Source organism: Lipomyces arxii, assembly GCF_038497795.1.
Source record: "Lipomyces arxii strain Phaff 12-163 unplaced genomic scaffold V1512scaffold_1, whole genome shotgun sequence".
NCBI lineage: Eukaryota > Fungi > Ascomycota > Lipomycetes > Lipomycetales > Lipomycetaceae > Lipomyces > Lipomyces arxii.
The window spans coordinates 705,270-731,751 of record NW_027117700.1 but is presented as its reverse complement, the minus strand read 5'-3'; the positions used below and the strand labels follow the sequence as shown (position 1 = coordinate 731,751).

General features: G+C 43.7%; 13 protein-coding genes across 13 annotated transcripts; 8 read left to right on the top strand and 5 right to left on the bottom strand.

Annotated features, from left to right (window-relative positions):
• Positions 1–25: 25 nt before the first annotated feature.
• Positions 26–987, bottom strand: V1512DRAFT_269130 (CRAL-TRIO domain-containing protein; the record flags this gene model as incomplete). The annotated part of the gene is made up of 5 exons (XM_066917560.1): positions 26–263; positions 314–465; positions 518–646; positions 699–872; positions 928–987. The coding sequence occupies 5 exons, from the start codon at positions 985–987 to the stop codon at positions 26–28; spliced, it is 753 nt and encodes a 250-aa protein (XP_066774253.1).
• A 719-nt stretch (positions 988–1,706) lies between these two features.
• V1512DRAFT_273371 (Frag1/DRAM/Sfk1 family-domain-containing protein) lies at positions 1,707–5,628 on the bottom strand. The gene is made up of 14 exons (XM_066917723.1): positions 5,379–5,628; positions 5,270–5,315; positions 5,134–5,221; positions 5,006–5,085; positions 4,835–4,951; positions 4,571–4,786; positions 4,394–4,520; positions 4,264–4,293; positions 4,130–4,208; positions 4,035–4,080; positions 3,960–3,988; positions 2,669–3,908; positions 1,939–2,617; positions 1,707–1,891 (listed from the first exon to the last, which is right to left on the bottom strand). Exons 1-14 carry the CDS (start codon positions 5,427–5,429, stop codon positions 1,879–1,881), a joined length of 2,841 nt encoding a protein of 946 aa, XP_066774252.1. The 5' UTR covers positions 5,430–5,628; the 3' UTR covers positions 1,707–1,878.
• A 10-nt stretch (positions 5,629–5,638) lies between these two features.
• On the top strand, positions 5,639–6,394 carry V1512DRAFT_256452 (cytidine deaminase-like protein). Its single transcript, XM_066915018.1, has 2 exons — positions 5,639–5,876; positions 5,965–6,394. Exons 1-2 carry the CDS (start codon positions 5,732–5,734, stop codon positions 6,306–6,308), a joined length of 489 nt encoding a protein of 162 aa, XP_066774251.1. The 5' UTR covers positions 5,639–5,731; the 3' UTR covers positions 6,309–6,394.
• Positions 6,395–6,460: 66 nt separating this feature from the next.
• V1512DRAFT_269127 (kinase-like domain-containing protein) lies at positions 6,461–7,533 on the bottom strand (the record flags this gene model as incomplete). Its single annotated transcript, XM_066917559.1, has 3 exons — positions 6,461–6,533; positions 6,584–6,718; positions 6,767–7,533. 3 exons carry the CDS (start codon positions 7,531–7,533, stop codon positions 6,461–6,463), a joined length of 975 nt encoding a protein of 324 aa, XP_066774250.1.
• Positions 7,534–9,647: 2,114 nt separating this feature from the next.
• Positions 9,648–11,752, bottom strand: V1512DRAFT_288708 (organic solute transporter Ostalpha-domain-containing protein). Its single transcript, XM_066918149.1, has 2 exons — positions 11,472–11,752; positions 9,648–11,428 (listed from the first exon to the last, which is right to left on the bottom strand). The coding sequence occupies exons 1-2, from the start codon at positions 11,507–11,509 to the stop codon at positions 9,883–9,885; spliced, it is 1,584 nt and encodes a 527-aa protein (XP_066774249.1). The 5' UTR covers positions 11,510–11,752; the 3' UTR covers positions 9,648–9,882.
• A 33-nt stretch (positions 11,753–11,785) lies between these two features.
• V1512DRAFT_10965 (Sec8 exocyst complex component-specific domain-containing protein) lies at positions 11,786–12,957 on the top strand. The gene is made up of 3 exons (XM_066912888.1): positions 11,786–12,426; positions 12,474–12,647; positions 12,703–12,957. The coding sequence occupies exons 1-3, from the start codon at positions 12,009–12,011 to the stop codon at positions 12,831–12,833; spliced, it is 723 nt and encodes a 240-aa protein (XP_066774248.1). The 5' UTR covers positions 11,786–12,008; the 3' UTR covers positions 12,834–12,957.
• Positions 12,958–13,080: 123 nt separating this feature from the next.
• Positions 13,081–13,509, top strand: V1512DRAFT_250662 (uncharacterized protein; the record flags this gene model as incomplete). Its single annotated transcript, XM_066914664.1, has 2 exons — positions 13,081–13,422; positions 13,471–13,509. The coding sequence occupies 2 exons, from the start codon at positions 13,081–13,083 to the stop codon at positions 13,507–13,509; spliced, it is 381 nt and encodes a 126-aa protein (XP_066774247.1).
• Positions 13,510–13,889: 380 nt separating this feature from the next.
• Positions 13,890–16,126, top strand: V1512DRAFT_269125 (peptidase M24, structural domain-containing protein; the record flags this gene model as incomplete). The annotated part of the gene is made up of 9 exons (XM_066917558.1): positions 13,890–13,983; positions 14,033–14,104; positions 14,158–14,311; positions 14,359–14,420; positions 14,477–14,747; positions 14,793–15,236; positions 15,285–15,434; positions 15,480–15,912; positions 15,965–16,126. 9 exons carry the CDS (start codon positions 13,890–13,892, stop codon positions 16,124–16,126), a joined length of 1,842 nt encoding a protein of 613 aa, XP_066774246.1.
• Positions 16,127–16,399: 273 nt separating this feature from the next.
• V1512DRAFT_201860 (kinase phosphorylation domain-containing protein) lies at positions 16,400–16,654 on the top strand (the record flags this gene model as incomplete). Its single annotated transcript, XM_066913233.1, has 1 exon — positions 16,400–16,654. A coding segment is annotated over one exon (255 nt), but the record flags the coding sequence as incomplete, so codon positions are not given.
• Positions 16,655–17,262: 608 nt separating this feature from the next.
• On the bottom strand, positions 17,263–19,532 carry V1512DRAFT_256446 (glucose inhibited division protein A-domain-containing protein). Its single transcript, XM_066915017.1, has one exon. The coding sequence runs from the start codon at positions 19,335–19,337 to the stop codon at positions 17,307–17,309; it is 2,031 nt and encodes a 676-aa protein (XP_066774244.1). The 5' UTR covers positions 19,338–19,532; the 3' UTR covers positions 17,263–17,306.
• Positions 19,533–20,128: 596 nt separating this feature from the next.
• On the top strand, positions 20,129–22,236 carry V1512DRAFT_201613 (uncharacterized protein; the record flags this gene model as incomplete). Its single annotated transcript, XM_066913224.1, has 6 exons — positions 20,129–20,388; positions 20,443–20,529; positions 20,577–20,661; positions 20,713–21,617; positions 21,664–21,751; positions 21,805–22,236. 6 exons carry the CDS (start codon positions 20,129–20,131, stop codon positions 22,234–22,236), a joined length of 1,857 nt encoding a protein of 618 aa, XP_066774243.1.
• A 161-nt stretch (positions 22,237–22,397) lies between these two features.
• On the top strand, positions 22,398–24,250 carry V1512DRAFT_10536 (nucleotide-diphospho-sugar transferase). The gene is made up of 3 exons (XM_066912874.1): positions 22,398–22,467; positions 22,520–23,911; positions 23,958–24,250. Exons 2-3 carry the CDS (start codon positions 22,537–22,539, stop codon positions 23,987–23,989), a joined length of 1,407 nt encoding a protein of 468 aa, XP_066774242.1. The 5' UTR covers positions 22,398–22,467; positions 22,520–22,536; the 3' UTR covers positions 23,990–24,250.
• On the top strand, positions 24,251–26,474 carry V1512DRAFT_10515 (uncharacterized protein). The gene is made up of 2 exons (XM_066912873.1): positions 24,251–24,661; positions 24,709–26,474. Exons 1-2 carry the CDS (start codon positions 24,511–24,513, stop codon positions 26,238–26,240), a joined length of 1,683 nt encoding a protein of 560 aa, XP_066774241.1. The 5' UTR covers positions 24,251–24,510; the 3' UTR covers positions 26,241–26,474.
• Positions 26,475–26,482: the final 8 nt, after the last annotated feature.

Genomic DNA, 26,482 nt, shown 5'->3' with positions numbered 1-26,482 from the left:
CCAACTCAGGGGTCATGGGAAATTTTCACATGTACTGAGGGTCATGCCATGGACCAGCGTCAGATAGTTCGCAGCCACCTTCGCAATTGCAATTTCCTCCAAAAGTCGTAGGCAGGTTGTCTGCCTCGACCTGTTTCAACAGCTCGGTCTGGTAGCTGCCTCCGAGAATAAAGATCTTGGTCACAGTCACCGGGTCCAACAGTGGGCGGACGATTCGGAACGCTGTAGAGAATCCAAAAGGAGCGTTGATCATGTAGAACTTACTAAATTAGTTAGGATGGACAGAATCTCATAGTGTCTTCATTTTACTTACCCCATACGCTCAGGGTAATAGTTCTGTCCAATGACAGAAGCCTCTTTGACGTAAGAGTAGACCTGCTGGATACTAGAGATTCCAACTCCTTTCAAGTCCATGATGGTGCAAGAGGTCTCGACCAGCTTTCCTGCTTTCCGCGAGCACGCAGGCTATATACTATGTCAGTTTATGCAACTTCGAATATTACATAAGGGATCACACCAATCGCTTTAAAACAAAAGCCTCGTATTCCCACACTAAGTTTTGCAGCATTCGCTCAAAAGTAGTAATTTTATACATCTCGGTAAGGTTAACCTTGCCCAGTTGTTCTATGTAAACTGGTCGACCATCCTATATAACAAGTCAGAATTGGGTTGAGTCTAAGTGAACACGTCACGCATACAACATCAGTCTTGTGATAGTACTGAGGGTAATATTTAGAAACCTCCGGCTTTTCTTTATAGTGGAAATCAGAGACAATTTTGTCGACTCCAAACTCCTTTCGCCATTTCTCGCATGCAACAAACATTTCCTTGGCCTTGGGCAAATCAAACTTTCTTGCTCGAAGAAATCGCAGCTACAACGCCGATAAGTAAACACATTCCCAATATATAAAGCAATCTGAATCGTACCATAGAAGCGTCATCAAGACGTTCGGTGTAGCCCAGGCTCTTCAATTCGTTTCGAAGCATATTGACCTTGGCTTGCTGTTCTGCAGACACATTACCGGGGAATCCAGGCGGCGCGTCATCGCCATAAGTCAAAGGGTAAGGATTCTCGCTAAAAGTCATTGTTAAATCTGAGATCAAGAATGGCAATTTTGGCATAATGAAAATGACGACGTGTGATTTACCTAGTAGGTTCCTGGTATATAGTTAGTAAGATCTTCAGAATAGTATAACACGGTATAATCGCATACAGCCATTATGATTAATAGTGTTTATTCAAAGAATTGAGATCAAACTTCTGTCTTCCTATTATACGGTCTCTTGCTAGAACTTGCTAAGGATCTTCATTAATCCTTTGATTGTAGAGAAACATGACATAAAACTCACGCAATATTCAATAATTCAGATTGCAAAGATCACAATCAATTATAGTAGAGTTCTATAAATGAAAATGCGGTCTTTTTCGGTGATTGCTGAGTTGAATGTTACGTCGTCGATAGTCAAAGGAGGGCCCTTCTTTTGATTTACACAGTCAGGCTTCGTTCAAAATCGCGAATTGGCGCACACAACAGACTCGAGAAATGCAACTAAACTTAACTTTGAAGATCTCGTTGCCACAATCTAATACTACAAAGCAAAATGCTTATATAATTCAATATTTATTTTATCTGTTAATGAATAAAAATACTTCTTGGTTTTCTTGATTCATTCTTATATTGACGGTTCGTCAGTGCAAAAATGTCTAATAATATGATTGCATCACAATCTATACATCTTTTCATATATTATTGACCTTCTTACTATACAACACATTTATATATTCAAAAACTTCACTAATTAAATAGATAACATTAAAGATATATTACAACACAAAGTCATTGTAGAGCCTGGTTTTCACACACTTGCAAATTAATTCTAAGCATAGTATCTAAATCATCGTTAGTGAATGTAAATCAACCAGAACGTAAATCATACCTAGGTTCATCAAATACGTGGTATCTATGTCCACGAACACCTTCACCTCTAAACATGGCCGGATAATGATACTCCGCTGGAACCTGCGACTCCGCAATTCGAACATTGCTGGACGTCGGGTCAGCGCCGATAACAAACTTGCCGGTCTGGATCTCAGTGTCGGTAATGGTCGATCTACTGACACGAGCATACGCGACACGTTTAATCTTCTTGTATAAGATGTACTCGCACCATCTGTCCCAATCCGATGGGTCGATGTCACTCATGCCCGTGTTCTCGCTCACATAAGTCAAATAATTTCCTTCCAATGGCTTCGTAACCAAATAACTCAACAAAATCGTAGGGTTAGTAGCTCCAGCCATGATCTCACTCACACCGGCGGTCTGCAACCGTCTATCCTCAACATCTTCCTCTTGACCGCTGTGAAACACCACAACGTCAATTGGCGTGCCGTACACATCCAAAGTCGCGTGAATGGCAGGTGCTAACTCACCGACAGGCGAAGGAAGAAGATGATGTGTCGAGTTCAAAATAGGAAACTTGGAGAGCAACGCTGCACCCCATGTATGCTTGTTTGGACCTGGACCAAAGTCGGCATACATGCCCAGGTCCTCAGCAATCTGTTGAGTCACATCACGGTTGCCCATAATGATACGTTGAGTGTCAGATTCTAGCAAACCTAAACTTAAATTAGATGAAACACAAATCAAAAACTGATGGTACTTCGTACCAATAACGTCAATCTCCAAATCTCTAATAGCGTCTCGCATACGGGTCTCGCTGGCCCACATGTCGTTGTCAAGACCAAAGTGAATGGTCCAGATACCGACGGTCATAAGTTTAGCATCAGGGTGATATGGCTTGGGCTCTTCCTTGGGGATTCGAATGAAGGCAACATAAGCTGTCAACGCAGAAAGAATGGTAAGGAACAGAGATGAAACAGAACGAATTTTAACAAAGTTAATGCTGCTCTTCTTTGCGCTGCTTCCACTGGCGGGAACTTTGGAATTGCCGTACACGCCGAGTGCAATGCAGAACATTGTGATTCCAAGCACGATGTCCGTTCGTTCACGCAACAGTGGGCCACCAGGCACGAATGCGTATGCGACAACCCAGACGTGAGCAAGAACTAGAAGATCATAAAAGAAAAAGGCAAATCCGAAGGTTCGGCCGGGCGGGTGGATCGATGCAGACTCAACAAACGCGGGGACAATTGCCATAATATATACCGTGAGCACCAACCCACCGGCATAACCGAGCCAGTCCTCGAACTTGTACAAGACAGTAGCACCGAGTGATCCAACAAAGAATGACTTCCAACTGCCAACGCAAGACTTGTATCGCACTCCAAGATAAACACCGAAGATCATTGCAAAGATTGTCACTGCTCCGTGAGGAACGGGGAGGGGACCCTTGACAGGGTATCCACTCCAGACCCAGTAAATTATGGTGCTGGAATCGGAAAGAAGTGAGTGCATGTTGAATAGCAGACCTGCAAGACCAAATGACGACCACAAAAACAAGGGTCTCTTTCGGGGAGCAACGACACCTGGAGAGTCCGCCTGAGGACGCGTGGTACAGAGTGCAGCGATGACTCCCAAAGCCAAGCCGGTCCTGTTCCAGCCACCATTCTCCTCGTGCATGATGGGCCAGATTGGATTGTTAGCATAGAATGCAAACTTGGCAATGACAGACAGAATAAACCCGATGGAAAATGAGGTCGCTTTTGAGAGTCCCAGAAATGGTCGTGCAGTCACATTCCAAAACTCCATCGAAAGCGAAATCGTGCCCAACATAACGCCAGCGGAAACTGTGAGCAGTCTATCGCTCGGGCCAGGAACAAGATAGGCAGCGACACCAATGAGCTGACCAAGCTGTGCGAGTTGGGGGTATTTGGCAAATAGTGGAGTAAGAAATGGAATTCCTAACAAGAAAGGTGCAATTGACGACAAAAGCGTAACTTCATATCCCTAGGCTGCATTAGCTATCGTTTTCAACCTAGCAGAACAACAGCGGCATACGCTAATTCCCATATACCAAAGAGGGAAATCTAAATATCGTCAGTCCCAAAACATGAAAGCGCTCCATTAACTTACACCAAATCAAAACACCAAGAGATGTCAAGACTGACCAGAAAACAAACTAAAACAGTTAGACAATACATCTTTCGCGCCGTATGACTTGTCTATACCGAGTTGTACACCGAAATTGCAAAGCTCAAGAACCCGCTAATGGTCAAGCCAGCAAACGCACGCTCGAATTTGGAGTTTCTGTCACACTACTGTCAGTTTCTTGCAGTGGAAGGTGATATAAAACATTACTGACCTTGACGACGACTTGCCTACGGATACAAATCTATATATACAATCTAGATTAGGGAACGGATCAAAAAAATACAGATCATAGCAATTATGCACTGAGATTTCAATACTATACATTAAAATGTGATACATACCCAGAAGTAACTCCATTCATGTCTATAATTCTGATTTCAAATGCGCCGAAGTCTAACGCGGTTACTGAATCAAATGCAACATCGAAGAAAATCAATGACCATTCAAAAAATGCATAAATGGTGTAAGCTGTGATGCCATTAGTTTCATTGCACACTCGTATCTAAACTTCAATGTACCTCCAGGAATTTTTGACACCTTGTGCTGGATGAAAAAATAGACAAGTGGGATAAGCATGACGAAAAACGAAATTCCAAAAATTTTTCTCCATTTCAAAGAAGTAGAACCCTTCTTTGACAATGTGATGCCACCGGCCACCCAAGGTATGGTCAATAGCAGGTAAGCAATCATGAATATGTCGTGGAAGTCGTGGTCGTCAGTAGATGTAATGTAAACTAAACCATCAGCCTGAAAGACTATATAGATTATAAAATGTATTTTACCCCAACCACCACATGTGAATGTTCGTATTAGACCAACGATGGCATGCACCTTAGGGAAAAAGGCACCGGGTTTGCTGAAGAGCAAATACGAAAAGAAAATGAGAGCAAACCGCGGACCTTTACACCATTATCAGTAATTTCCTCGCACAACAGAACGTGAATTATGCCTACCAGCTGTAACAGCAATAAATAGCTGAAACACACTACGTTCAGGATATCGATCGCCAATTGTAGCAGATACTGAAGGAAACCTGCGGAAGTTAGCTCATACGCAATCCAACATTGACAATTGTGTCCACCATTCATCAGGGTATCCGTAGTATTCATTTCGGACAATTTTGTGAAAATGCAACGACATTCCTACAACGAGAGCGGCGACGAACGCATCTCAAAAATTAGCCCCCGTTTTCTCAATATTAACAATTGATTGCATACATCCTGCAAACACGGTGTGTGCGTAAGAGATCCATTTAGCACTAATCTAAACAAATTTTTAAAGTCAGAAATTGCAAAGCGATTCCACTGGTAATCAGAAAACACCTACCGATGCCACAGTGGAGCCGGGCTTATTCCTCTTCTCTGAGAGAGCCGACATTATTGCCAATTAATGCCAAATTATGCTAATTTGTTGTTCGAGGATGCGCTATATAGTCAAGTATTTCATATGATACCTAACCAACTGGGAAAATACTGACTGTTCAAATGCTAATTTGAGAGGTCAAAGTTGCAAAGAGTGGTTAGCCTGAGGCTTCGCGTTAACGAGAACCACGAACAAGGATTAAACTTTCTAGTTCGCCCGAAGTAGCTTAAACGCGGCGGGGAACCTGATAAGTAGATTTTTCCATTATTTGACCTTGTAATATTATTTCAGCTATAGATCTGTTGTATTTACATCAGATGACTGGCAAAATGTCGCAAGATCTCGAATATATGAATTTGGCACTTGAAGAGGCTAAAAAATGCATACCTACACCAACTGCTTTTTGTGTCGGAGCTGTAATTGTGCTGCCGAAAGGCACTCCAGGGAACTCGTTAGATGAAGGTAGGGTGTTTTTGATTTTTAATCCAACACTGTTTGCCGCTGTTTCTCTTCTATGACTTGACGTATCACTGTACTTCTAACTCTTTAGACATAATACTATCCACAGGTTATTCTCGTGAGTTGCCTGGCAACACACATGCCGAGCAATGTGCACTTGAGAAGATCAGTGATAGCACCAAATCGGCTAAAAGCTCTGCCGTGATTTATACAACAATGGAACCTTGCAGTGAACGGCTGAGTGGGAATTTGCCATGCACGGACCGGATACTTGCGTCAGGTATAGTCAAGACTGTGAAAGTAGGCGTCATGGAACCGGATACATTCGTCAAAAACAATGTCGGAAAGCAGAAGCTACTACAAAATGGTATTGAGTATGTACATATAACAGGCTTAGAAAAAGAATGTCTTGACGCTGCTACCGCAGGCCACTAGATTGTACATATGAATGCATAGCGTTTAGACCAAAAATACATGCAATTGCCATTGCTACTCTACATAAAACTTTTCAACTGTGTTGTCCATATTCCAACAATGTAACAAACTGATTACTGGTATATACATTAAATGCGTGACACCGTCTCCACTCAACGTTGATTTTTCTCTCTGCGACGCCGTTTTGATTCAAATTCATGCCATTCTCCAACGAGGTCCGCCAATCTAGACACGTTAGCAATTTTCAAACCTTTACAACATTTCTTGAAACATACCCTGTCGGTCGAACTGGTGCAGGGTCTTCCTTGGTAAAATAGTCATGCTGCAGCGCCACCGCTGCCGAAGGCCGTTTGGACGGATCAAGCGACAGTAGTTGTGCGGCTAGATCAAGTCCACAAGGTGGTAGATGCCTGGTCATCTTAGCATTAAAACAACAATATATATTGAACTGTACCCACCTATCAAACTTTTTAACGAACTGACTTGGTTTCTCTTCCGCTGGCTTCACAAGCTCGTACCAAGGGAGCTTCTCAAAGTCCGGCCACATTTCCTTTGTCGGCGTGCCCATAACGTCATAGATAGCCTCAAGTTGCTGAATCTCGTCCTGACCTTGAAAAACTGCGCGACCACCATACAGCTCAATCATCAAACAACCTGCTCCCCAGATATCAACCGCAGCACCATATGCAGTGGCACCAAGCAGGAGCTCTGGAGGTCGATACCATAAAGTAATGACCCGATTAGTATAGTCAATGGTTGATTTGTGCTTATTGTAAAATCGAGCCAGACCAAAATCGGCAATTTTGAGCTGACCAGAACTACTAATTAAAATGTTTGAGCCTTTGATATCTCGGTGGAGCACTCCTCGTTTGTGGAGGTAGGCCAAACCATCGAGTAGCTGTCTGAATAGATCCTTCACATGCTTATGCTCGAGCGAAAACGTCGGATGCGTAAGAATTCCAACCAAGTCATGATCGACATACTCAAAGACCATATAGACTGATGATTTTTCGACCATCATTTCAAGTAGTGAAACAACATTTTCGTGCCGAACTGATTGTAGCAACTTGATTTCTCGCAAAGCTGTGATCGGAAACCCGTCCCGTTCGGCCTCCATACGAATTTTCTTCAACGCAACCATCTGATTTGAAACAGTATTCAATGCCTTGTATACTTTTCCATATGTGCCTTCGCCTACTTGAGCCTTTCTTTCATACACTGCCATTGATTTCTCTTCCGGCTTGCTAGATGATTTTCTAGATAAACCAGGTCGCGGTACAGAAGTCGGCGAACTGACAGCAGTTGTTTTCGTATCATGGTCCAATGACTTCGGAATATCTTGACGCGGTAGAACTGTGTTCTTTCGAGGTGGCTTCTCTTCGTTCTGCTCAGTGTGTCTTTCTGGCTGAGTAACAAATGTGTTATCACTTCTGAATTCATGTCTGCTGTGGTCTGTATTGCCATTTCTGTCCTCGTTTCTGTTATCGTTTCTGTTGTCGTTCCTGCTATCAGTTTTGCTCTCGTTTCTGCCAGCGATTCTGCTCTCAGTCCTGCTGTCGGTCCTGCTATCAACCCTGCTATCATTTCTTGTGTAGGTACGTGCCTGACTTGAGCCATTTCGGCGCGCGCCATTTGACCGAGAAGCCTCTTTTGAATTGGGAATTTTGAAGAACGTCTTCTTAAATCCCTTTGACGGACCAGTAGGAGTGGGCGGTCGGTTATCCTCGCTGCCTCGCATACCTTCAGCTCCAGTAAACGAGATCGGCGCCTGTCGTTCTTCAACCGCCGGAGGCTGGATTGGTGGACTGCGAGAAGGCGCTTCTGAACTAGAAATCTCTGGAGCAAACCGAGTACGTCGTCGCTTAGCCTCGGCATCTTGTGTAACTGCATTTCCACTGTGAGACTGAATAACTGGCGAATTATAACTCAAATTCTCGTCAGGTACCCGCAACTCAGAATCGCCTCGAGTTTGGATTCTTGCCGACATCTGAATACCTTCATAGTAATTTCCGTTATTGTTTGGTATTGGAGTAGCTTGAGGTGGCGGCGGATGATAGTCTTCGTAAAATTCAGGCCGAGATCGCGAATAATTTTGGCGCGGTTGATAGTAACGCGCCTGCTCCTGTGGGGGGTAGTATGGGGTAGGAGCAGGTGGTGCATAACTAGCATTTGTGTCATGCTGTTGTCGTATATTATCATGCCTACTACCATCTCGTTGAGGCTCATACCGTCTAGTATCGGTATATTCGCTGACTCTGTCATCGCTGTAGTCATAACTTCTCATTGACGCCGAACCACGAGATAGGTTGTGCCCGTTAGTCAACGACGATCTGTTGCTGGCAGACAACGCCTCATTTGGCGCATAGCCGCTGTATGGTCTAGTTCGGACACTTGACGGGCCAGAAGGAACTGGTGGCGATGGCTGCGGCACCTGCCCACTTCCGTCATCATAACGATGCAAAGAAGACGATGACCGGTGATTATCTTCTTGACTTCTTCCAATACTTCCATCTGCGTATCTTGTTGATGTGGTTTGACCGTACTCAGACGAATAACGAGTAGTTGGAGGAGCATAACTTTTGTCTCGATTGTACCGAACATCAGCTGTTGCACCTGCCATGGCAGTCCATTCCTCATCTTTTGATATGTAGTCTTGCAAATAACGAGTTTGATTGCGCAAATGTCCATTTCCTACGTTTGCTGTGTCTCGATCGTCATAATAATCGTTTCTCCTTGAACGTGTCGCGGTCCGACTAGACTCATCTCTGCCACGATAGCTTGAATATTGAGTCCTGTCATACTCGGATCTGTAGTCTTGCCGGCCACCAGTCACCGCAGGCGCAGCCGGAAGTCCTTGCGGCGGGCCTGCTCGTTGCTGAGGCACGGCCTGGTGATAGGATGATCTGTACCTTGCCGAGGATCTGTTCTGATTATGCCGGTACGATTCACTGTTTAGACTCGAATGTTGATTGCCCGACATGCTGTTATGGTCATGCCGTCGACGTTTATGTGGCGAGGTGCTTGACATTGTCGACGGTCTTAAACGAATTAAATTGTTCTCTGTTAATGACCAAGGTGAGAAAAGAACACGAAAAAATTGGAGCGTGTGTGTATGTTTCAGGAATCAGAGCATATAAAATACAATTCGCGATAATGAAAAATTCTATTGACAAATAAATGCAAGAGGAACTGCTTGTCTTTTAGACGTGTTGCAGTGTTGTTGTTGTTGTGTCAACTGAATTGGAGACTGTGTTAAGCCGACAGTTTTAAAATTTCGTGTTTCGATGCAGGGCTCACAAACGCCATATTGAAACTACGCGTCCACACAAAACCCCAAAAATTAGTGAAATACGCAAATGTTGAATCTATCTCGTGATACAGTACACAAATGGTTGAACTCCGTCAAACCCATACTCCAAACAGCACCATTAACAATCCGAACTGACCCAGGAAAAATGCTTCCACAACGAATGCATGTTTGCAACAAAAACAAAATCATGACACACATAAATCAAAGACCAAAAGGTCTACCCAAATAAAATAAATGCTAATGTATTCAGCCCTTCGTCTCTCTTCATTTTGATGACGCAGTCAATTGCGAATGGTTCGAATCAGCCCATGGTGAATCAATCTCGTGACGCTCGCCAGACTCGAGGTCAATCAAGAATGTGCTGCTACAGCGTTGATCACCAGTATTCGATTGTGCACTACCACTCGAAGTCGCATCAGCAGATGGCGTCCGAGAATGCTGTGAAATAACATCGCTTTTATACATCTTTTTGATCAAAGGTGTGTACGTCAGCGATTCATTGACCGTAATTACCGGATAATTGTAATCACCATACCTCATGGCTTTCGCTTTTTTAAACAAGTCCTCTGTATCTTTATCTAAAGTCCAGTCTTCGTCCATATCTACCACAAGTCCTGCCTCTTCTGGGAATGGCGAAGCGGAGAGTCGACGATCAGGTGCGACATCCGTAGAGAGAGAGATATATCGAGAGCGTGAGCTACCGAAATATCCAAAAAACTCTTCTTTTAATGCTTCAAATATGTTGTCTGGCCTTCTAGCACTTGGTCTGGGAAGCCAGTATCTGCCCTCTCCTTGGCGTTGATATCGCAGGCCTTCACGAAGACGAGCAAGTCTGGCAGCGCTGTCAGGATGCTCAATAGCTCCAGCAGAATCAAATAATCGATACTGATACTGCTCACCGACAAAAGTGTCTTTGGCATCAGCAATGATGTCTACTAGCCCAAAAGCATCTCGCAAAGCATAATATACTGGCATTCTCGCAGAACCAATACTATCATCTGCGTAGTCCTTCCATGAGAAAGCAGACCAGTGCCCAAACGCAAAAAACAACAACTCAATGCACATTAAAACATTTTGAACAACTCGAGCAACATTATTAGGTGTGTAATATCCTACGTCCTTAATTACTCCGACCCATACTAACACTGACAATGTGATTCCTTGCCAATATGCAGCAAATAAAATGAGTTTGATGCACAGAAATTTTGGCACTGGCCGAAATGGTGTCAATGGCTCCGCCAAACACAGCCAAAAAAGAGCCAGACAGTAAAGGGACGTTGAAACTGAGACGTTATAAATCAGACCCATCCACAAGTATCCAGATTTAACTGAAATGTATCCTTCTTGATATACGCCGATAGCTTTAAGCATGAATGCAATGACTGCCAACACCGGTTTGAGCCATGCATACTGCAATACACCTCTTTTGATTGCGAGAAATGTGTGAGGATCGGATATGTCGACTTTCGGTAATATTCTGCGAAATGGTGGCAAGTGCTCTTTCGGTGGCTGGCCATACATTGTGATAATCAGATTACGCTCGCCTCCAAGATAGTTTGTAAGGAGCCACAGAAACTGGTAAATGACAAAAGCTTCGTACATATCTTTGATTGGCTCAATAAATATCGATATGCGATGTGATACTAGACCCGTCCATGCTGATAAAGCGTATATCGGTATCAAAAACTGAATTCTAACTACAAATCTTTGCAGTAATGGTTTCCGATAGTTCTTTGCATGCATATATATGGATATCATCGTTGTAATGGCTGCGGCAGAAGCGAACATGCCGGTGATCGTGATGAGCCAGCTAAAAGCATAAGCAACAATTAACATACTATGAATGCACGTACCTAGGTAGCTGCTCTGGTTGAGGTGCCAGATCTGACATTGCTGATTCGAACTACTAACGCCTAATCCTGGAGGAGTGCAGAGACCAATGCGAACGAAGTACGTCAACAAATTCACGCAGAAATTAAGACATGTACTATTCAATCCACAATGTGATACACACTTTGACTACTGCTTCAATTTACTGCACTTCTCTTTGTTTGTTTTTTGATCCGAAAAGGCACTAACACTTGCTTTGCATGATTGTTTACCTGCTGTCACCAGCAACGTATGCTATCATGGCACTATAAAAACCTATTTCGGTGGTAGATAAATTGATATTTACTATCCCCAGAATATAACTATCACGTGACCGTGGAATTTTGTTAGCCACGAAGCATCTGGTTTAGGTGCAATATATTTGAACTACGTATTTATTGAGCAATGTGTTTGAACCAGTGTATTGAATACGGGGTATATAATAGTCGGCACATTTGAATTGTTTTAGTAGCAGACCGAGCCAGTAACAAAGTTCTCTCGACATAAACAGTGCTTCTATAATGTCTTCAAATCGGTCCCCCTTAAAGTCTTCATTGATATCGCGACCTTCGTTGTCGCGGTCCAATTCAAAGGCGACGTTAGCACATTCAAGCTCAAAATCTTCACACTCAACTTCAAGCTCGCAGCCGTTGACGTCTAGATCAAACTCAACGAACAAGATATTATCTCCACCGCTGCCTCCTTCTCGATCAGCATCCGATCTTCCCCCACCTTTACCGCCATCGCGGTCTCTTTCTCGTGTGTCATCGATACCGAATTTTTCTCCCTCGCATGATGCAACCATCGTACCGACAGTGCCAGCAGTGCCAGCGGTACCGCAGGTAGCACTTCAGATGTCGTCACAGGCTGCAATCCCACAACAAGCTCGAAGGACAGAAGCCAATGCGGCCGAAACTTATGATTCACGACAAATAGATGGTAAGTCGTGTTATAGATGGACCTGCTACATCTGACAGCAGATACAGATATTTTGAAATATGTTGAAAGAGATTGGGGGTCTTTACTTTCTGAAGATTGCAATCCTGTTATTACTGCATTGGAGCTTATGGATCAGAGTACAATTGGTCGAGCCAGTGAATATAATGACTTTAAAGACTTGTCTGGTAAGCTAGAAAAGATCATGCAGTCAATCGCCATGGGTATGCTTGTCATGTTTTACATTTTGCTGTGTAATCAGTTTACTGATTGTGCCAGGACACTACCAGGATATTAACGACTCAATATCGACATATAAGGATATTATGGCGACTTTGGATGGCTCCATATCTCGAATCAGAATATTGCGAGAAACTTTGACTCAAGTAAAGCAGAATCTTGCACGGTAGACGGTATATTTAGACGTAGTGAATTACAGATTGGCGAATGGCTTACCTTCTGGACCAGACTTATGTACATAATTTATATATAAAAAAAATTAAGGCGTTTAAAATCATAGTTAAGAAATGATATGTTATAAAACACGACTGCCGTGGATACTGCGGCTCTGTACGGTCCCAACTCATTCCCAACTGATTTCAATCAATTCTCACTGCAAGACACGAACTGAATGCAATGATATAAGCTTATAAGAGAATGCAGGCCTTTCAGAAATCACTAGCCGAGCTTAGGAATGGACAGCCTTTGCGTGTGGAGAACAGTATCTCTAGTACTACTGATCCAAAAATATCCTCCGTCCGAATGCGGCTACGAACATTGTGTGAACGGTCTATGCGATACGGGCAAATGATTGCTCTTTTGGAGCGTATAGAAAGGCTGCAAAATATAACAGTGACTATTGAGTCACGAATCTCTGAGAGAAAGTACAAAGAAGCACATGAATTGCTACAAGAAGGACTTCGGATATTAAAGCATGATGATTTAGACGAGATTGTTGCTCTACAGTCAATAAAGCAGTATTTAAGGACACAAGAAAGAGTGAGTATTATGCTTATTTACTCTCTATATATATACTAATTGAACAAGGCATTGTATAATATTATGGACTTTGATAAGCAGACTTAAGCATTGCTATTTGTCATGTTATAGTTTTAATACAAATTGACAAGTGAGTAATACTATCAGCATTGACAGACCACCATACCATTCTGATTGTGATATTTGACATAAACTATAAAATTGAGGTCGTATTTGACAGGACTTTAACAGATTGATTTGACCCATACCCAACTCTCCTCACTCCTTGTTCGATTATCTCCCAACTTCCGAGGCTATCAATCACTAAACTACATCTCCCTCGTAATTCTGCCTCCTTGACTTCTGTCGTGGAAATTCACGGCAAAACTTCGCTCATTCAATTGATCATTTTCATGATAGCTGCTGGCTTCAAACAGGCCATCTCTCGTGCGCTCAATCCTACTGCTCAGCCCTTTCTCATAAGGAACATGGCCGTCGGAACAAGTGCTTCACGCACAGATACGACAGCTCGCTTAGCCGAGCTGCGTAAGTTGATGGCTTTGAACAATGTTGATGTTTACAGTAAGCATGTAGTGTGTGTACTGCAATTCCTTATCTAATCACATTGTAGTTGTTCCATCAGAAGATGCTCATCAGAGCGAGTACATTGCACCGGTTGATGCCCGCCGTGAATTTATTTCTGGTGAGCCGTTCAGAATTGATTAGATTTTACGACAGCTGTTAATTAAAATTCAGGATTCACCGGTTCTGCTGGATGTGCTGTCGTCACATCATCAAAGGCTTCACTGTCCACTGACGGGCGTTACTTCTTGCAGGCTGAACAAGAACTAGATTCAAATTGGGAATTGTTGAAGCAAGGATTGCCGGATGTGCCTACATGGCAGGAATGGTTTGTGCAGCGCCATGTGTCAAGTGTGTTTCTAACTCATCCCGTAGGGCTTTACGTGAAGCCGAAGGCGGAAAGAATGTTGGTGTCGATGCCAGTTTAATTAGTGCAGGTACGTCGAGATGGCTTGTATATAATTAAGGTTGAAATTTTTGACGTTATTCTTAGCGCAAGCAAAAGTCTTGCTTGAGAAATTGAAGAGTCGGAAAGGAGGTGAGCTCATTGGCATGGATTCAAACCTGGTCGATATGGTTTGGTCTGCTGATCAGCCGTTAAAGCCACTCGATCCTTTGATTGTTCTGGGGATGGAATTTGCTGGAAAATCGTTTGAAGAGAAACTGGTGGACATTAGAAAGGAAATTGAAAAGCAGAAAGGATCTGGTCTTGTTGTCTCTATGCTAGATGAGATTGCGTGGTTATTCAATCTGCGAGGCAATGAGTAGGTGTCCCAAATTTTGTATGAGCTATCTCTAACTCCATTCAGTATTCCATTCAACCCGGTATTCTTTTCATATGCATTTGTTTCCCCCACAGAAGCAATTCTATATGTCGATGAAAACAAAATCACTGACGAGGTTCGCAAGCATTTGGGTGAACTTGTCATAATCAAGCCATACAATGCAATTTTTGAGGATCTCAAGACATTTAACATGTCTACGGCGACGGAAGAGTCAAAGATCCTGGTTACCTCAAGCGCATCCTGGGCGCTCACCAAGTCTCTGAGTGAGAACAAGTTCACAACGATTAAAGCTCCAATCGAAGCAGCCAAAGCCGTTAAGAATGAGACAGAAGTTACTGGAATGAAGAATGCTCACATTAGAGATGGTGTCGCACAAATACAATATTTCGCATGGTTGGAAAAAGCTTTGAGTAAAGGTGATTTCTACGATGAAGTTTCAGCTGCTGACCAGCTGGAAGAATTCAGAAAGTATGAAAAAGACATCCCGAGTATGCATGGTTATTAACTATATTAAAGAGCAAAGGAACACTTTGTCGGATTGAGTTTTCCAACAATATCATCAGCGGGGTCTAACGGTGCTATCATTCACTACCAACCGGAGAAGAATACTTGCGCTCGCGTTGAAAAAGATAAAATTTACCTTTGCGATTCTGGTGCACAGTTCTTGTAAGCATCTCAGAAACTCAGTCACTGCCTTTGCTAACTTTACAGTGATGGAACTACTGACTCCACCCGCACTTTGCATTATGGCACGCCTACACCAGAAGAAATAAAGTCATATACACTTGTTCTAAAGGGACATATTGCTGTTGCTACTGCGGTGTTTCCCAAAGGATCAAGCGGTTTCATTCTTGACATTCTCGCTCGGCAATACCTGTGGAGGGAAGGTTTGGACTATAGACACGGTACAGGTCACGGAGTCGGCAGTTTTTTAAATGTTCATGAAGGCCCAATTGGTATCGGCACCAGAATGCAGTACAACGAGATTGCCCTTGATGTCGGAATGTTTATCTCAAACGAGCCAGGATACTACGAAGATGGGCAGTACGGTATTCGTATTGAGAATGTCGTTTTGGTGGTGGAGAAGAAAACTCCAAACAACTTTGGTGACAAGAAGTACTACGGATTTGATACCGTTACTATGGTGAGTTAGAAGGTGTGTTTATGCATGATTCCAACTCTAATCACTCCTATAGGTGCCAATGTGCAAAAGGCTAACCGATCCTTTGTTGCTAGACGACGACGAGAAGAAATGGTTGAACGAGTATCATAGCACTGTTTATGCTAACACCAAGGATTATCTCAAAGATGACGACTACACGCTTGAGTGGCTGAAGCGAGAGTGTGGGCCAATCTAAATTTTGTAGCTGCTTTACGATTCGGAGGTGGGTTTGTGATAGATTTTGTTGAGAGCAAGTATTGGCTTCGTTATATTGTTATTATCAGAACATAACTATTTTCATGTTATAAATCTGTAGTTTATCATTTTATGTATATATAATTGAGTTGCATCTTCGACTCAACCTGAATTTGGGAGGATGTCAGGCAGGGTTGGGGTATTTTAACCATTTTGATCTCAATTTGTACTCCTTATAACGGTTGTGGCAACTACAATCAACGACTAAGCAGTTATGGATCTTCTTTCAGGAGTTGGCAATCGTCCTGGAGTCCGCGGTGGACGGGCAGCTTTTTCATGGGAAGCCGTGAAGCAAGACAAATATCGCGAGAACTTTCTCGGCCATTCAGTCATGGCGCCGACCGGTCGATGGGCACAGAAGAACGACGCGTTATGGTACGCTAGAGACCCAAAGGAAGAGTCTGACATTCGACGCGAAGAGAAACGTAAGCTGAAACAGGCAGAGGAGGATGCCATTGCGGACGCGTTGGGCCTGGCAAAAAACAGCACGGATTCGCAGATTCTGGCGTTGTTGAATGAAAAATCGAGAAATGAGCACAGTGCGCAAAGACGGGAATCAAGTGTGGTGTCAGAAGACTCAAGGAGATCTAAGTCACCAGCGCGAGTTCAGTCGAGCAGAGACCGATCAGTGTCACCCGATGGCAGAAGAGATCATAAGCAGTCAAGGGATCACCGGCATCGAGAACCCACTAGAGAGCGAGAAAGATATTCAACGCATTACTCGCGTGACGATGAACGAGAGCGACATACAAGAGATAGGTCACGAGAGCATGATAAGCACGATGGAAGAAGATTTAAGAAAGATCTATATTCTTCAAGGAATACAAGATCTAATGACGCGCGATCCGATCGGAGTGAACATCGCCACAAGACGGATACAGATCGCCATCGGAGTCATAGACACGAACATAGACCTGTAGAAGATAGACATGAGCATGGAAGTTCGCGAGATTATCGAAAACGGCGGCATGATGAGCCTAGCAGTTTTGCAAAGGAGCAAGAAGTTGATACGTTTTTAAGTACGTTGGTAGATGGTAAAGCACAGGCGAGCGACAACGTTCACCCGTCAAGAAAAAATTTGATTGGGTAATCATATTGTGCAATACATTTATTTACATATTTCATATCTCCAGGCTTCGTGGAGCTGAATCATTCGCAGGCATCATCCCGCGACCATGCATATATACAAGTCTGAACAGCGTCATAATGTCAGACGGATTGACACCTTGGATCCGTTTCGCCTGTCCTAAAGTAGCCGGTCGAATTTCGTCAAGCAAAAATCGCGCTTCTGTTCGTAGCTCGCGAATTCCGGAATAGTTCATATTAGACGGTAATTCAATGCTTTCGTCTTCTTGAAATCTCTTGATGGTCACGGCTTCACGTTTTATTAAAACACTATATTTGGCCTCCATTGCGATCTTCTCGATCAAATCACTGGTGAGCTCAGATATACGTGGAAACGAGAGCGATGTGAGAATTTCACGACAATCGATTTGTCGGCCACACATAATATCAAAAGCGCTGCGACGGATTCCATCCAGTGACATTTTCAAAGGAAACAGCTCAAATCTGGCCCACTCATCCGGTACCATCGCGACAGACTTGAGAAACTCCACTGCTTCTATGATTAAGTCGCTTTGATGCATCATGTGAGCAAACCTCTCAGATGACACAAATCCATTTGAAAATCCAATCGGTGTCAGTCGTCTGTCGGCATTGCTGGGTCTTAAACTAAGCCGAAACTCTGAACGCGATGTGAACATTCTGTATGGCTCTTGAACGCCTTTTGTAATCAAATCGTCAATTAAAACACCGATGTAAGCCTCGCTGCGTAAAAGAACAAGAGGCTTTCGTCCTGTTGCAGTTAAACCGGCATTGATACCAGCAACGACACCTTGAGCGGCAGCTTCTTCGTATCCTGTCGTACCGTTGATCTGGCCAGCAAGATATAGTCCCTCTAAGGGCTTGGTTTCAAGCGTGTGTGTCAATTGTCGGGGATCCATAAAGTCGTACTCAACTCCGTACGCTGGCTGAACCATCTCTACGTCCTCAAGGCCAGGTATAGTTCGCAATAGTCGTCGTTGTAAATCTGCTGGAAGAGTGCAGCTGATACCGCTCGGGTACACAAGATTGCTGTCGTATCCCTCCGGCTCTAGCCAAATCATATGTGAATTTTTCTCTGGGAACCTCGTAACTTTCGCCTCTATTGATGGACAATAACGTGGGCCACGCACTTCCTCGCGAATATGAATAGATGTATGCAAGTTCGAGCGAATGATGCCGTGCGTTTCTGGAGTGGTCGCTGTGATGTAGGCTGTAAGCTGCTCATCTGCGTTCACGCTAACACGTGAGTTCATGAAACTAAATGGCATTGGCGGACGGTCACCGTGCTCCAGTCGCGTTAGCTTATAATTTATAGTGCGACCGTCAAGACGCGGTGGAGTTCCCGTCTTTAGTCGCCCAATTCGAAATCCGGCTTGGTCTAATGTGTCGCTAATACCAAAAGATGCTGGTTCGTTAATTCGGCCTGCAGCGTATTTATGAAGCCCGATATGAATTTCTCCTCGAAGAAATGTACCAGTTGTTATCACAACTTTTTTTGTTGGTAAAATCTCGCCGTTTTCAAGTACAACACCGCACACGCGGCCATGGGCTTCACCTTCAACAGGCTCAACAACTAAATCCTTCACGCTGCCTTCCTTCACTTGCAGATCTTTGTATTTAAGCACTGTTTCTTGCATGTATTTTTTGTATAATTTTCTGTCGATCTGTGCACGAGGTCCCCAAACAGCTGGTCCGCGAGACCGGTTCAAGATCCTGAAATTAGTTCCCGCAAGGTCAGTGATTTTGCCAATCAATCCATCAAGTGCGTCCACTTCGCGCACCAGATTACCCTTCCCAACGCCACCCACTGATGGGTTACAACTGCACGTCCCAATCCCAGCAATTGAAAGTGTAATCAGCGTTGTTCGAGCACCAGTCCGCGCCGCGGCCGCTGCAGCTTCGCATCCGGCATGCCCACCGCCAATGACAATGACATCTGGCGCGTTTGGGATGGCAGCAAGTGTAGTCGCCAAATTACTCGAATGCACAGAGATCGACCGGCGCTGAGTAATTGATTTGACCAAGCACCATAGACGTACGTTCCGCATTGCTGGTAGACAGGATGACGGTTTGTTCCGCCTTGACAAGTCGGCTCGAAATTTTAACGGTGTTACACAAACCTTATTTATTATGCCAGTTCGCGCTGCTATCACTTAAACCGTACGATTCTGCACTCATAAGCCATAAGCCTGTGATATTTATTATGCTTAACTCTGTTATATATTCGTGAGACTTGATGAGTTAAAATGCTCTATCAATCAAGGTTAATAGTATCTGTAAACAGTGTCATTCTATGGCCCTGTCCACACCCTAACCCGAAGAGCATCGCGATGATTAAATTCTTCATTTTCTTGTTCGAAATTACGGAAATTGAGTAAAATAAAAAAGGCGTGTATTGGATCTGTGCAAGCCGGTTTTTTTAGTATAAGTTATATGAATATACACGGGCGTGAAATGCGATTTCTTGCGTTTGACACTTCACAAAAACTGATAGTTATGTATGGTGGCTGATCAACTCTTCTCAATTCAAATAAATAAACTTGCTTACTTCTCTATACAGTTTGCTTTCAAAGCAATGCGGGATCGTTTCATGTGTTCAAGCATCTTTGACGGAATGCAAAATTTGGAGTTTGATGATCACACTTGAAAAAAATTAAAGTTTAAATGATTTTGAATAAACAGCGCCACTGTTCTGACCGTTCTCGAGCATTTTTTGTTAATAGTGCAAACAATCGCACGTTTAAGACCAATCGACAGCCAAATCCAAAGATTTACCGTCAGATATAGCAACAAGCAATGCATTGTGGGCCAAATATTTACTGTAAATAGAACCACAACTATGTCAGAAACTGAAATCAAACTTCCTTGGGATCTTCTCTACCCCATCACGATTTCTGAGTTGTTAGTCAAAGAGGGATCTGACATTCAAAAAAATACACAGTTGCTTGAATATCGTTATCCCGGGCATGTCACAGAAACTCGTGATTTAAATGAAGAAGTTGAGGTTGAGAAAGAGTTTCTAGCTGTTTTTGATTCACCTGTCGAAGGAGCTTTGTCACAATGGATTATCAAAAAAGGCCAAGTGATTGAGAAGGCGGGGTACATTCTATATTTAAATATGCATGCGATTTTCACTGACACATTTGGTTGCAGGGAAGTGGTTGCACTAATCGCAGAACCGTGTTCTCATGAGATTCAATTTTCTGGACTCTGTGCTTTATGCGGGAAGGATTTGACGTTGTACGTCGGGGTAATTTATAGTAGTATTTTGCTGATTGTTATGGCAGTCGCGACTACTCAGGATACGAGGAATCAGACAGGGCCAATGTTGCCATGTTCCATAACACTCAAGGACTAGCTGTGAGCATGGACGTACGATTGTCATACGTTTTTGTTTACATAGTTGTATTTAACATTATGTAGGAAGCAGAAAGATTGGAGAAAACATCAACCTTGGTCTTACTAGAAGCCCGCAAATTGATTTTGGTTGTCGATCTCGATCAAACAGTTATTCATACTACAGTTGATCCTTTAATAGGCGAGTGGAAGAACAATCCAGAAGACCCACACCATGAGGCAGTGAAAGACGTGGTTTCGTTTACTTTGAAGGATAGGAGTAATCCCCGTGGATACTGGTACTATGTTAAAGTACGTCCGGGACTAAGCGAATTCTTGGAGCGGATATCACAGATTTATGAATTGCATATATACACTATGGCTACCAAAACTTATGCGCAAGCAATCTCAAAAATTATAGACCCGGAAGGCAAATACTTTGGTGACAGGGTTCTGACTCGCGACGAGAGCGGAAATTTGGAGCAAAAGAATCTCCAACGACTGTTTCCAGTACACACCAGTTTAGTGACAATTATTGATGATCGTGGTGATGTTTGGCAATGGAGCGATAATTTAATTAAAGTGATTCCTTATGAATTTTTTGTGGGAATTGGTGACATCAACTCATCATTTTTGCCTAAACGAATAGATGTCACAGCAGCCGGGTCCACCAGTGGAGGCACTGTGACCGTCACACCAGACGCTGAAATTGATACTTTATCAGATGCCGGAGACTCGGTTAGTGGAGACGATAAAGAACTTCAGAATTTGGAAAAAGTTCTGGTTGCAGTTCATAGCAAATACTATTCAGAGTACGACGTGACCAAGGCCAATGTCCGGACGGTGAACGTGCGAAAACGAAAGCGCGCCTCGGACTGGCAACAGGGATTACCGGATATCAAGGTCATAATGCCGAAAATGAAGCACGCAGTACTTGATGGTGTGACATTACTATTCTCAGGTACAATTCCGTTGGGGGTTAAGCCTGAAAAGTAAGCACAATGCTAGTTTTTTTGGTTATGTCCTAACTTGCGGTAGAGTCGATGTTGTAATCTGGGCACGATCATTTGGTGCAACAGTAGTGGATGAGTTTTCTACAGACGTCACTCATGTAGTCGCTGAACGGGTATTGTTTTGTTTACGATGTGACTAGTATGAGTACAAGTACTAACTTCTAAGGCTGGGACAAAAAAGGTTCATCAAGCCGCGAGGCACCCTAAGATTAAGATAGTCACGCCAGTCTGGCTGTATAGATGTCTATCTACTTGGAAGAGGATTCCAGAAGAGGAATACTTGCTGGATGTTTCGAGGCCGTCTGAATTTGATGGCGTAATTGACAAGCCTAAGACTAGCAAACCTGGAAATGGTGCGGAAGACGTAGTCGATGACGACGTCGATAATAATAATGAAGATGATGACGATGATGACGATGATGGCGATGATGGCGACGACGATGACGACGATGAAGAGTTTGGAGATGACTATGAGCCCGTTGTTCGAAGTTTATTAGTCGATGTTTCCAAGATTCGCGATCAAGACACGGCAGACGAATCTGAGCAACTTGGTGAGCCAGTTTTAGAAGAGGCCTCTGAACCGGCTCCAATCCTGTGATTTTTAATTATTTGTATCATAGCGCATTGTGAATTACATAATTCTGATTAAGTTCTCCGTTTTCGTAAGTTATAAATAGCCTGGCCAGTATAAACAAAAATTGGCGTCGCGCGGCTGATACTGACGTACAGGTAACAGACAGACTGCATACTGATTGATGGCCTGGTCTGCTCACCAATTATTTGTCAGTCAATTTTCTAGAAGCGATACTGTTAACAGATATTCACATAGGTAACAACCGTATGACGATTAATTGATTTTGTAAACTAACCAACGAATTAAGATCTGGAACATTTAGTCATGTCATTTGAGGAGTTAAAGACAGCGTACACAGCTGCTGGCCAGTCTCAAGTTTTCACGTTTTACGATAGTCTTGATGAATCCGCACAAAAGTCATTACTTAGCCAACTTGGATCGATTGATCCTGCTCGAGTTTCTCGTATTGCTGCGACTGTACTTTCCACCTCACCTGAAGACTCATCCAAGTCTACAGAGATTGCCCCGTTACCTGAGACCTCCACCGCGTCTACATTGACTGCGTCCAAGGGTGAACTGAAAGTATGGGAAGAGAATGGAATGGCGTTAATTGCGGAAAATACTGTAGCAGTTGTACTCTTAGCCGGTGGACAAGGAACACGACTTGGATCATCTGATCCAAAAGGTTGCTTTGACATTGGTCTGCCATCCCACAAGTCTCTTTTTCAATTACAAGCTGAGCGCATTATCTCGCTGCAAAATTTAGTTGAGAAGGTTACTGGCAAGCTAGAAATCGTAATTCCATGGTATATTATGACCTCGGGCCCTACGCGTGGGCCAACAGAAGCTTTTTTTAAAAAGAACGACTATTTTGGGTTGGCTATCGAGAACATCAAGTTTTTTGAACAAGGAGTTCTGCCTTGCATTGACAACTCTGGCAAAATTTTATTGGAGCAAAAGGATAAAGTCGCAGTTGCACCAGACGGTAATGGAGGAATCTACCGTGCGCTGGTACAGGAAGGCGTGTTGAAAGACATGGAAGAACGTGGTATTAAGCATGTTCATGCATACTGCGTTGACAACTGCTTGGTCCGAATTGCAGACCCTGTGTTTTTGGGATTTGCTACCTCGCGAGACAGCTTGGTTGCAACCAAGTCGGTTCCCAAGCGAAGCCCAACCGAGAGCGTCGGTTTGATTGTGTCTAAAGGAGGCCACCCTGCTGTTATCGAATACTCTGAAATTTCACCCGAAATGGCGCATCAAACTCTTGACAGCGGCGAGCTTGCATTCCGGACAGCTAACATTGTGAATCATTATTACTCGGTCGAGTATTTAAGGACGATTCCAACATGGACTGACAACTACCTGCCATATCACGTTGCGCGCAAGAAAATCCCATGCGTCGACTTGAGTTCTGGAGCGCCGATCTCGCCGACGAAGCCTAATGGTATCAAGCTCGAGCAGTTCATTTTTGACTGTTTCCCGCAAATGGAGCTCACGCAATTTTCTAACATTGAAGTCTTGCGTGAGGACGAGTTTTCGCCTTTGAAAAATAAGGTCGGAACTGTTGGCGAAGACGACGCGGACACGTCACGAGCCGATTTGTTAAAACAAGGAAAACGATGGGTCGAAGCAGCGGGAGCGATAGTCGACGAAATCTTACTGGGTGTTGAAGTACCACCTATCGTAAGCTACGTGAGTATTGAAAATTTGACAAGTTAATTAGTTTTTTCTAATAATTTCAGGGCGGAGAGGGACTAGAGTTTGTAAATGGTAGAAAATTCAACAATGTCACGATAATAGAGCCATGAGATATTAGTCAAGGTTTTAATTTCGCGTACAGGAATTTGCTATCAGAGCTATGAACAGCTAAAAGTAATTTTATGGAGGCCAAAAAATAAAATTCCATAATTTTTTCTGTGACATACCTTATTACTTTTTTATTGTGAAATATAAAGGGATAAATTATGTAATCCGGGGGGACGTGCTCGGATAAATAATTAGAAAATCTGTTCCATAGATGTCTGGTAAGAACAGCAATTGGTCAACCGGATTAATTAAATTCCGCGAAGGTTCTATGTGGGGGAAGTAACCCAACCGGGTTAGGGCGTGAAAAGAAAGCCGGGAGCGGTGGTGGTGGTGGTGAATCATGGGCCCGCCGCGCTTGAACACACTAGTGGAAATTTGGAGCCACTTCAACTCTCTTTAAAGCTCAGCCAACACTGCTCCAATTTTCTCACCATCCGGCAAATGCTCCAGGCCTGTATCTGACTCTGGCGCACAATATAACTGTCCGGCATGTCGGCGGCTTACCATGCTTGCTATCTTGACGATCGTGTGCAGATCCCAACCACTATTTCTCATAATGCTTTTGCCACGACAGTTCTTGCCGAAGAACATAAGGACGTGGTTCACAATCTTACAAAAATAGCTTCCGTGTTTCGAAATGGTATTCATCTATTTGTTTATTGAGTGACTGTCTTACAAATTGTCTAGCTTCTTCACATTCTTCAGTAGACTCATGCTTGCAGTTTATCAGTTCTACTAGCTCGACTGTACCAACCGTTGTATTTATTAGCATGCCGTCGGTCGCTTCAGGGAAAAACGTGGGTAAGCAGTTTGGGCCGGAGTTTTTGTTGGAATTGCACAGACAGTTCTCGCCACAGGGAAACTGTGTGCCTGTTGCGCTTGTGGACGACGAAGTTGCCGAAATGGCAAAATATGTTGATATGGGCGCAGTTGAGGTCATTAACCGGGTAATTCAAGAGGCACGGCTGCGTGGAATACTGGTTCATATTTACCGATGCTCGACCAAGACGCCAACGCCGAATGGGTACCAAAAGGCAGGGTGGCTGGGCAGCAACGCTTTAGCGTCCCCCATCAGTGACGAGGAAAGGCTGATTGACTCTTTGTTTAATATTATGTTTTTTGACGCCACCGTGCATTCGAATGCATTACCGCTCGCATTAATTAACTTTTCAGAGGAACGGGCGGAGTATCTCAAATCCGTTGTTTTTGAATGGGACTTTCCAGTGCAGGATTTAACCGACGATGAGCTCATGCAATGCGCATATTACATGTTTAAGCACGCGTTTACGTCAATGCCTGAAGTCAAGAATCTTGTTCTACCGGACGATGAGTTGAAACGGTTTCTGACTGTATGTCGTGCATCGTACCAGCCGCGTAATGCCTATCACAACTTCCGACACGTGGTTGATGTATTACAGGCTACGTTTTCGTTTCTTTTGTCTTTGGGCACCATACCGTCGTTAGATCATTCTGCGACACAGGAAACGACCTCGGGATTGCTGGCTAATGTTCTCGGTCCAGTTGACGCACTCACGTTGCTCGTCACAGCGATTGGTCATGACGTCGGACATCCTGGTGTGACCAACGCTTTTCTTGTCGCAGCACGGTCGCCGCTCGCGCGCATGTATAGCGAGCGCAGTGTGTTGGAATCGTTTCACTCTGCTACTTTCAGCCAAATTCTCGAACGGTATTGGCCGGTGATGCAGAAGAAGCCCATGAAGTCTGTCATTGTCGACGCAGTGTTTGCTACCGACATGGCTCTTCACTTTGACTACATGAATCAACTGGAAGAATTGCAACACCCAAATGTGTTGCCAGCGGGCCGAGTAGATACGAAGGAGAAGGACAGGAGGAAGAGGTTGCTTTGTTCGGTGCTCGTGAAGAGTGCCGACATCAGCAATGTGGCGCGGCGGCTCGACATATCTACGCATTGGGGTCAGGCCTTGACTCAGGAATTCAAGAAAATGGCCTCTCTCGAGATCGAGCTTGGGTTGAAGCCTGCGTTTGCACCCACACCAGAACCACCGAGCACACTGACGCTCGCCGAGCGGGACACGGTCGCGTTGGCAAAGTCGCAGTTGTTTTTTATTGACTCGTTCGCGCTCCCGCTGTTCGCGACCGTCAGTGCTGTGTTGCCTAAGCTATCGTACACTGAACGTCATGTCAGAGAGAACAAGGCAACGTGGGAAGCCCTGTTGGCAGAGATTGTGAATAAGTAAAAAACAAATCAGCCAAAGACATGGTCTGTTTATGTACAGTATATGTACAGTAGGAGAAAGTGCATTTGACTTTATGTTATACTTTTGATCATTTTTGATTTGTTTTAGTCGTTTGGGTTTTTGACTGCATTTTTGTCAACGTTTATTGTTTATTATATTGATTTTTTTACACTCATTTTGTGTCTGTTATGGGAGTCAGCACAAAATTCGTCTTGTTTGTTCTTTTTTGAGTTGTACTAATT